At 48.0% G+C, this 9,893-nt stretch overlaps 1 protein-coding gene across 3 annotated transcripts; it reads right to left on the reverse strand.

Moving 5' to 3' along the window:
• Positions 1-1,496: 1,496 nt before the first annotated feature.
• On the reverse strand, positions 1,497-6,004 carry LOC127467597 (cadherin-related family member 5-like). Of its 3 annotated transcripts, none has more exons than XM_051779736.1 (3): positions 4,680-6,004; positions 2,875-2,958; positions 1,497-1,787 (listed from the first exon to the last, which is right to left on the reverse strand). In XM_051779736.1, exons 1-3 carry the CDS (start codon positions 5,590-5,592, stop codon positions 1,777-1,779), a joined length of 1,008 nt encoding a protein of 335 aa, XP_051635696.1. In that variant the 5' UTR covers positions 5,593-6,004; the 3' UTR covers positions 1,497-1,776. The 3 variants fall into 3 exon arrangements, with proteins under 3 accessions (XP_051635696.1, XP_051635695.1, XP_051635694.1); XM_051779735.1 differs by having other exon boundaries at positions 1,497-1,790; XM_051779734.1 differs by lacking the exon at positions 1,497-1,787 and having other exon boundaries at positions 2,782-2,958.
• Positions 6,005-9,893: the final 3,889 nt, after the last annotated feature.

Below are 9,893 nucleotides of genomic sequence, written 5' to 3' on the forward strand. Positions count from 1 at the left end.
GGGCTGGCGGCTTTAAGAGGCAATATGAGTGTTTTGAATTTAAGGCATTAGTCCTCTGGAAGCCTGTTTTAGAACTAAACCCATTAATGTTTGAGCTACAAGTGTAGATTACTAATGTGCAGTCATTCAAAAAAAAGCAAGATGGGCTGAATGTTCCACTTGCACATTTTAGTGACTGTTCCTTACCATGTCTTCCCCAACCAATCTCAGTTTCTCTGAAGCAGTTATTTGGATCAGTTTTGCTTCAGAGAAATTCTTCAGGAGGCTCAAGAGATGTTTTATATCATTGCTATGCATCACATGCTAAGTAATTCACTCAAAAGGTTATGAGTTGACCACTGTTACACTAACCATGAATGTAGATACTCCACAAGAAGCTGACACCTGACTATTAAAAACTCCATAGCCAATGAATGATTAAAGCTCTACCTGTAATCTCATTTATTACTCTTGAATTTGACAAATTCTGGATGGAAGAACTAAGGTTAAAAATGCACTCTACTACCATTTAGAACATAGAGAGTTGCAATATAAGAAGCATTACAAAAGAATGCTGCTGAATCCTTTATGTAATTCAAATTTACAAAGCAAGTTTACAGCAAACAAGTTAGAATAGAACTTTCATCCAGATTTTCTGATACCCAAGATCCATTTCTTCCCAACAAATTCATGAGGAAACTGTAAACAAGCATCCACCTCAGTTTAATAGAAAAGTAATAATAACCTTAAAAAAAAATAATCCATAATTAAGAATTTCAGCAAATACATACTGTCAGCGACAAATACAATACATACAAACAAGAAGCCAGATACAAAAAAATGAAAGTCTGGTTACACAGAGAATTACATGACATTTTTTCAAGAAACTTAGAAATTTTAAGTTTCACGGATCAGTGAAGGAGAAATTCCTTAAAGCTACAAAGGTGTTTCAGCCTCTATCCCCACCAACCTCAACAGGCCGGGACAAGTGCAATACCACAGACATACACAGCATTGCAACTGATCCCAACCTGTGTAGAAAGGGGTATAATTTTTCCACACTCACTGACTGACTTGTCACTGCCACAGTCAGTTTTGCATGGATTTGCACAGCAGAGTATCATACAGCTGGATGCAAACCTGCAAAACTAACCAGAGAACAGTGTTCAATTAAACAACAAATAAATTGTACGACACAATATGTAGTTCTACAGCTAGCAGTACTTTAAGTGCTTATAATGCAGTAGATTAGTGAACACTACCTGCACTATAAGCACTTTAGTGCTACAAGAGCTGTCATTCACTAGACTGCTGTTAAAATAAGGAAGGCCACAAAATATCCCATAACCAGCAGAAAGCGTTCCAACTTCTTGATGTAGATTATAACAGGCCACCATCAGCTTTGCATAGATTTGCACAACCACTCTCTTCTTGTAGTGCAACTATGCAAAACTAACAGAAGACTGCAAAGCAGAAAACTACTGGAACATCTACAGTCTTAACCTGAGTGACTGGATGAAGACATAACTTCTTATGCCAGAAGGAGCACTTAGGGCAGTAGATGCTAATCTACTTCACTATCTGCACTAGATGCACCTTAGTACAAAAAGCACTTGACAGCACCACACTGTACCTTTCCGTTCTCTGAAGTCCTGCGAGATCTCCTGAGGCAGTTGTCAACATAATGCTACAAGTGCCTTCACTGCAGTAGGTTCTATATATCACTACCTGCACTGTAAGCACTTTGACATTACTCTGACGCAAACAGCGTTTTTTTTGCAATTCAAGATATGTTGTCTACCTTGTACCTGCTGAAAGAAAAGAACAAAGTCTTAGATCAGGATTAGAATTGCAAGCTTTGGAACAAATATTTGCACTTCTTGGCTAAAGACCTCCTTCAGAGTAAGATCAAGCAGCCCATCAGCCCAATCCAGGACACTCATAAGCCATACCAGGAGTATCAAAATGCTGATTGACAGTAGAAGAGCTCAAGTGTGAAAATTAGTTACATGCTTCTCCTATACCATTTGTGGAGGTAAAAGTAACTGAATTTTCATTGACAAATCTGAAATTTGCTAAGAGCTTCCACCAACTCTCTCAACTAAAATAAAACAAATTATAAGGCCAATAAGTATTTAAACAAAGTTTATGCATTTCCAGGACACCGGGAATTTTAAAATTAGATTGAACACATAATACCATCAGCTTTCTGAAGTCCAGAAAGCATCTTATGAAATGCCAGGTGGCTTCCTAAGTTTTCCAACTACACTCTTTGCTGTCCAGTTAGAATATTTGCTACCATTGCCACAGATACCCTGTCTCAAATTACAATTCCTATTGTGGTATTTAGATTAGCCTATCTAGCAACAAAAAACAGCTTCTAATGATGGCTGTAAAATATACCACCACAACCAAATTACAGCTACTTATTTAAGACCTGAGGTTCAGTAAAGCAGGACAGTGCTATACTTGAAATTTTAAAAAAAACCATTTTATTCCTTCTTCAATAGGAATATGGACTTGAAAGAACATGAAAACATAGTCTCCTTTGCCTGATACTTATAGCCAGTTTAATACAGTACTTTGAAACTACAATTAAACTTCTGTTAGACTGACTGAAAAAGGACCTTTAATCAAAGAAAAAAAAATAAATCCCAAATATCAAATTTAAACGTTTTTAAAACTTTCTAATTGTCCAGCTGCTTTAATTGAACAAATGAGTGCTTGAGAAACTTGCACTATTCTCCTCTAAATGAGTGAAACTGTGGACTGCTATACATACCTCCAATCCCAAGGAACTCTTTGGAATTTAGTGGTCCTCACTGAAGTCTAAGCCTGAGCCTCAAAAGAACTGGTTCTGCCTCGATATTCCAATAAAATAAAATAAAAACTTACCATCATCCGTTAAAAGGAACTTCCTCCACACACTGCTGCAACATCCACATAAAGCTTCATTATGTCCTGCTGCACATGTCGATACTGCGAAAAAAACCACCGAGTTATCTGCTTTTTATCGCAGAGGAGCGAACAAAGTCACCGAGGAGCAGGCAAGTTCCATAACCCAGGGCTCCCCATCCCCACTCCACCCCCCAGCAGGGCGGGAAACGCTCCGCAGCCCCTCAGGCGGCCACGAACCGCCTCGTGCGACCCTCCGCACGGGGGCTCACCCTTTTTCCCGCTCGGTCGCTCCCGCTGCGCCCCGGCGGGAGCCCTTCCACGCTGCCCCCTCGCCAGGGCCGGGCCGGGGGCGGTGGGGCCGCCGTGCCCGGGCCGGGCCCGCTCCCGCTCGCGCACAGCGCAGCACGTGCTCCGCCGAGAACACAGGGCCGACCGCCAGGGGGCGCCGCCGCGGCGGCGCGGAGGTCACAGCCCGGCTACGGCGTGACGCCCCCCCCGCCCGCCCGGGCCCCGCCGAGCCCCGCAGCCCGAGCCACGCCAAAAGGCCGCGCCCGCCCGCTCCCGGGGGCCGCCCGCGCGGGGAAGGGGCCGCGGCGGGGAGAGGGGAAGCGGCTCCCCGGGCCTCCGCTGCCCACACGCGGCTCCGGGCCTAACAGGGAACAATCGGCCCCAGCACGCAGCCGCCGCCATGTCCCCCGCCTCCTCCCCCTTCCCAGCAACATGGCGCCGCCGAGGCCCCGCAGCTGCCGCCGCCGCGCCGATTTCGTAATGAAGCTCGCGGCTCCCGAACGGCGGCGGCGGTGCGGGGCCTGTCCGGTGTCCTCTGCCCGCCTGCCCGGGAGAGGCGGGAGGCCCTGCGCTCCGGCAGGGAAAGGGGGGGGGTACCGGGAAAGGGGGAGGTGGGGGGGGAAGAGGAGGGCCCGCCGCCCCCGCCCCTCCGGCGAACAAAAGCCCATGCGGAGGGGCCCGGGACGCGCTCGCAGCCCGCGGCGCTGCCCCCTCCCTGGGGCCCCGCGCCACCTCTCCCGGGGGGGCGACGGTGCACAAAGCGCCTTCGCTGGGAACTCCCCGAGAGCCCCCACGCGGCCCGCGCCCTCCCCTCCGTCCCTCCCCGCCCGCCGCCTCTTTTACCGCCGCTGCCGTTCCCCGAGCTGGGCGTGGGCGGCGAGCGGAGCCCCCGCGCCGCCGCCGCGGCCTCTGCCCCACGTGCGGCTTTGTTCTGGCGCCGCCAGCTCCCCCCCGCAGCCGCGCCGTGCACAGCGCAAACTTTCCCGGACGGGCCTTCCCCCCACGGCCCGCGGGGGCAGAACCCCCGTCCGCGCCCACCCCCGTCCGCCGCTGCCATTGTGCCGCGCACGCCGCCCTGCCCTGCCCTGCCCGCCCCGGGGGCTCGGCCGCTCCCCGCGCCGCCCCGGCCCGGCGAGGCGCCCCAGGCCCGGAGCGCGGCGGGAGGGGGTGGGGGGGCGGGAAGGGGGCGGCGGGACTCACTGCAGCGGCGAGCGGCGCGCACGCTTTTTCAAATCTCCCTCATTCCAGCCCCTCCCGCCCCGTGTGCGAGCTCGGGAGGCGCCGCCGCCGCGGCGGCCGCTGCCATGCGCCCTGCTCCCGGCTCCCCCCGCCACCCACCCACACCTCCTCCTGCCGCCCCGGCCACTCGCTACGGCCGCGCCAGCACCCCCCGCGCCGCCCGCCCGCCCCCCGTCCCCGCGCTGCCTCCCCGGGCTCGCCCCCCGCGCCGAGCGGCCGCCGCCGCCTCACAACAGGTTTCCTGTCAGCGACACGCGCGCGGCAGCGACACTCACCAGCCAGCGGCCGCCGCCACCATCTTCCCTCCTCCTCCTTCTCCTCCTCCCGCGGCCCCGGCGCGGCGTGGCCGGCCCGGCGGAGGGGAGCCGCTCCGCTCCTCGGCGGGGCGGATGGGGGGTGGGAGGCGGGGGAGGGGGAGGGAAGTGGCGCGAAGGCAGGTCCCGGCGGCAGGAGCGACCAAGCTCGGGGACCATGTGGGTGAATGAAGGGCGGCGGCTCCCGCCTCAACGTAAATATCCACAAGCCCCGCTCCGCCCTCATTAGAATAGAAAACAAAGTGCTTCCGAGCGCCGCGCCGCCCAATCGCCGGCCGCGGCCCCCGCCCCCGCCCGCCGCCGCCTGCTGCGATTCATCCACGCACCAGGCATGCACCGAGCCCGCCGCTCCCCCGGCCTGCCCCGCGCTGCACGGGCACCGCCGACACCGCCGCAAACTTTGTCTCCGCCGTTCCGCTGGGGCCGGGCCGCGGCGGGGGAGCGGGGCGCCCGCCCTACCGCACCGCACCGCGCACGGCTCCCGCCGGGGGATGGCGGTGCCGCGCGCATCCTGCCTGCGCAGGCGGTGGGGAAGGGGAGGGAGGGAGGGATGCGCGGGGTGGGGGATGCACATGGTGGCCCCTCGCTCGCGGGAGGGCCGGGAGAGGCCCGGCCGTGGGGGGCGGGCTGGGCTGGGCCCGCCCGCCGCCGCCCTGCGAAGTTGCGCTTGGTTGGGAAAGTGGGGGCGCCGCGGTCGTCCCGACCCGCCCCGCGCCTCTGTCCCGGCGTGGAGCTGTTCAGGGGGTGGTCCCGCATGTGGCTGCACTTGTCCGGGGAAAACTCCTGCACTTGGGTCTGGCGGAAAGGGAGAGTAGGAAACCCGAGTCGCGAGGGTGCCAGTGCGAACGTGTGGGAGGGCGAGCAGCAGCAGCATCCCGGGCCGCCGCTCTCGGCTGGGGGTCCCACCCACGACTGGCGGACCCCGGGGGGCTGCTCTGGGCTCTGTCCGGTGGCAGCCGCCGCCTTGAGCAGGCTCCCTGCGGGCGGGCCCGGGAGCTGAGCCCTACCCGGAGCCGCTGTCGACTGCGGCCGCACCGAGGGCAAGCGGGTACCCGCGGCCGGGGGCGGCAGAAAGTCCGGGACCTGTGGGACGGATGGATGCTCTTTGTAACAAAGCTGTGCAGATGCGGGGGTAAAGTCCTTAAATGAAGTGTGCGACTAGGTTTTCCTATGGCCTTGTGTCATCCTTGCCTTTGCCTCAGTTTTCTGGACTCTGATAGAAAATGATAGTTGGAGATCAACATGCACTTCCTCGACATAGACGCTTATTTTACAGACTCGATTAATCCTGCATTTTAAAAAGTGGAAGTGCCTTTAGTTATTTTATTTACGTATTATTATTTTGCACAAGAATTATATTTTATAGATGAACATTTCTTCAGTTCTGTGTGTCATTATAAACCAAAAAATCACTTCAACTTCTGAATAAAAAGACCAGAAAAACTATAGCCTGAATTTGCCATTTCCAATGTACTTTGAGGTTTTCTTTTCTGTTATATTATGTTGTTGTCCAACGATTTCTGCAGACAATAGAATATTTGCTTTTGTCAATTATTATAGTTACCTGCAGTATATAGCAGAAAAAGTTTGCCTACTCTCAATTTGTCTTGTTTTGTAGATTTTTGGAATAGGACGCTATTAGTTCCTAAGCTTGTAAATACATTTCATTTAAGCTACAACATTCTCTTTTAGGTGGGTTTGTGGTATGAATTTAATAAACCAGAGAGTTTGGGGGAGCGGTTTATGTGATGTCAAATGTCACAGAAGTTGACTATGAGTTTTTTCTCATCCATACCTTGTAGTTTGTGGGTTTTTTCTCTTAAATATGTGTTTACTGATGTACACAAAAAATATTTTGCAGTTCTGTTTTTGATAAAGGATCATTTCAAAACTATATATGCTTTTTAAAACCACAGTAGTGGAAAATGCAGTTGATCTTAGCAATATTGAAGTTGTTATTCCCTGCAGCTGAGGCTCCTTTCTTGCTCCTTAGTCTTGTTTACCCACCACCATCACCATTTCTATAATTTTTAAAAATTTTTTTCTTGCTTTTTCCCTGTACTCCTATAACTTTTGGCAAAAAGGCCAACAAAAGGTAATCAATAAGGTGCATACAGAAGGATATTTTTATTCTTACTGCATTGGATGAACTCCATGCCTTGCCAAAGTTGGTCGCAATAGTCCCACTGATTGAACAGGTAAGGTTTTAATCTTTGTTGTATATCTGAAGATTCCAAAGTTCTTCTGTAATTCTCCTCAGAATCTAGAGTAAATGAATTGATAGGAAAAGTAACATCACAACGTACAAAACTGTCCACTGGCTGAAAAGAGCCAACAAAAGCATAAGCAAGAAAGAAAGCATACAAGAATAGTTTGTTTCAGTGAACTTTATTCATTTGCAGCAGAGGGGATACTGCATTTAGTACCTAGGTGTCTTGTGTTCCTCTCACCGCACCTAGAAGAAACATGCTATTGATGAAAAAAAAAATTATTTCACTGATCCAAATGTTTGGGCCTATAGGGTCCAGTCTGACTCCTGCTGAAACTAGTGGTCTTCATAAAGCCCCTGTGCACACAGGTCAGGCACAAGCACAGGTGTCGCTGTGTTTTTTTCATAGCTCTAGTGGATTCTCCTACAGATAACTTTCTTTGAATATAATTTTGGAGTAGAAGCCACTAAATGAGAACAGCTTTCCTAAAGAGGAAAAAGTGACACACGTGTAAATTCTCTTAAAGGGAAAATTTTTAAACAGTAAATATTGTTCTGTATCTTGAAGAAAACACTCAAAGGCCTTAAGACCACTCCTTTAACATGTATGAACTCATCTGTTTGTCCTTTAAAGAGTAGTGCCCTTATTTTTCTTCACTACAGTAGCCGAGCACATGACATTTATCATATTTAGCTTCACAACAGTGTGACATGGCAATTACTATTCCCATATAACAAATTAAGAATCTGACATAATAAGGATCAGAAATTAGTGTTTTCAAAGCCAAGGATTACACCTTAACTAAGGCTAGTTTGCTCTGTTTTAATTGCTATAAAGAATATGGAATAGATCAGTATACTTTATACATCACTCAAGATCAGAGATAATGTGTATGTTATGCAGTACACACTACTAAGAAATCTTAGGAATTAGCTGTTTTACCAAGCTGCCTCTAAACAGAAAAGAAAAAAAATATTTTCTGAAGGAAAAATAAAACTTTTATAAGTTTGTTAAACAAACATAATTATCTAGTGATATGTATAGTAGTGATGCCAGCTCCTTGTCCATATGCAGTTACTAAATTAGAGTGTTATTAAAAAGAAGAGTTTGCAACATTCTTTTTGGCGACTTTAGGGTCTTTTATTTCTAGAGAAATAAATAAACTAAGTAGTGACCAGAAAGTGCTCTAGTTTGGTATTTTACTCACAATTAAAAAATTCCCCATTTTTAAAAAAATTGTATTATTATTTTGAAATGTTACGAACTGTTTATCTATAACAGAGGTGTCAGAATTAGTAGATTTCAGTCAGAAATCAGAAAGAATGAAAAATCCCCAAGTACCTTTATATGTTTACTTGGTGCTGCTAATGCATGAGCCAGTTAAAATTAAAAAGATTAACTCGTCTGAATTATAACATTCTGGAACTACTGATGTTTTCAGACCTAGTTGTTACTATTCCACTTACAGTTTCAAAAACACTAAATAAAATTGCCAAAACAGCAACCAAAATGGTGTAAAGAGGCTTCCCTGTTTTTAGGATTAGACTATACTTTTCAGTCAAACCATTTTTTTTTTTTGTAATCAAGCCTTTAATTCCTGCACATTTTATCATACTCAAATACTTGAATCATAATTTCAAATATTTATATTTAGAAGGAGGCATGGACTCTGTAGGGAGGTGAGTTATAACAAGATACAGGAGTCCTCAGTCACAGGCAGTTAAACATCTATATTTGATTATTATTCTTGGGAGCGTAGTACTGCTATCATTCAACCATTAATTTTATTTCCCAGTGTTTATGATGTTATCCTATCTGGAGATCAGTGTTTGCACAGACTCTACCTATTCATTTCACTTGTAAAAATGTTCCCTTTTATATGTTAGTTTCATTTGAGGTATGGAAGTCTTTAATCTGTCGGTATTTTTCAGCATCTGTGGAGAGATGAAAATTTAACAGCTGAAGCAGCATGAAAAGAGGGAATGTTTATAACTGGAGAATGTTACATTTGCAGCAGTGTTTCCCTTACCTCTGTCCTCTGCGGCTCAAGTTTCGTGCACTCTGAGGCTGGAGTGGCTGGGTAGAGGCAGGGAGGACTCTTACCCTCCCCTCTCTAAAGCTGGCCAAAAGTGTCTGCTGCTGTTATTTTTATGGAGCCAAGTTTTGCTGCAAGCTGTGCCTTAGGTTTCTTGAGAATGCTAATAAGAAACTGGAAATACTCCTCAATAGGATGTTGAGCTATTCTGAAATACTTTGTGGAAATGTTTCTGTTACTGTGATCACGATCCAGACATGGCTATAGGAAACAAACGTGTTGCTGAGAGGTGAAGGAATGAAGATAAGCTGCTTCATCTTCAACTATTCTGTCATCTATCTCAAGATTTTGCTCTCTCGGCTGTTGAAACTCTCTTTCTTGCTTACTGTTTCGAGTTGTTTACTGCCTTTTATTTCACAGTGCCTAAGTATCTTACCTGTGTTCTCTTAAATACACAGTCTATGGAGAGGCAAAAAAAGCCTCTGAACAGCTGGGGAAAAAAGCACTAAACAGCTGGAAAATAGAAGAAACCACAGCATTTACTTCAAACTAGATCTAAATTAGATCTAAAAATATTGGGGGGGGGGGTGAGGAGAGGGGCAGAGCACAGGTTTGAGAGCGGTAAGAAGAGATTTGGAAAGTAAGAAAAAGAGCTGTTAAGAACAATCTCTGTAAAGAAGGAGAATAAGAAGTTGAGAACAATCCAGACAGGATCTCTCCATGATGAAGTTTTGCTCTGACATGGTTCTTATTAATGTCCAGTAAGTCAGTCCATACCTCAGCCTTTCTAGGTACTGATGAATGTAGTTCTTGCCTTCTGATCCCTTTGCATCCATGCAAAAAGCACATACTTTTTTATCTGCTTCGTGAACAATCAACATTACTAAAAGCATGGTTTCAAGCCTCACAGTGCTTTATTGTTGAGGCTAA

This window comes from Manacus candei, unplaced genomic scaffold (genome assembly GCF_025592945.1).
Source record: "Manacus candei isolate 608988 ecotype Guabito, Panama unplaced genomic scaffold, ASM2559294v1 h1tg000014l, whole genome shotgun sequence".
Lineage (NCBI taxonomy): Eukaryota > Metazoa > Chordata > Aves > Passeriformes > Pipridae > Manacus > Manacus candei.

What these genes read in the sequence shown, in the direction of transcription:
- LOC127467597 (XM_051779734.1), bottom strand. Translation starts at nt 5,592, where the DNA reads ATGCTGCTGCTGCTCGCCCTCCCACACGTTCGCACTGGCACCCTCGCG. An exon ending in GTGGCGGCGGCCGCTGGCTG is followed by an intron (nt 2,959 to 4,679) that starts GTGAGTGTCGCT and finishes TTTTTTTCGCAG; the next exon opens with TATCGACATGTGCAGCAGGA.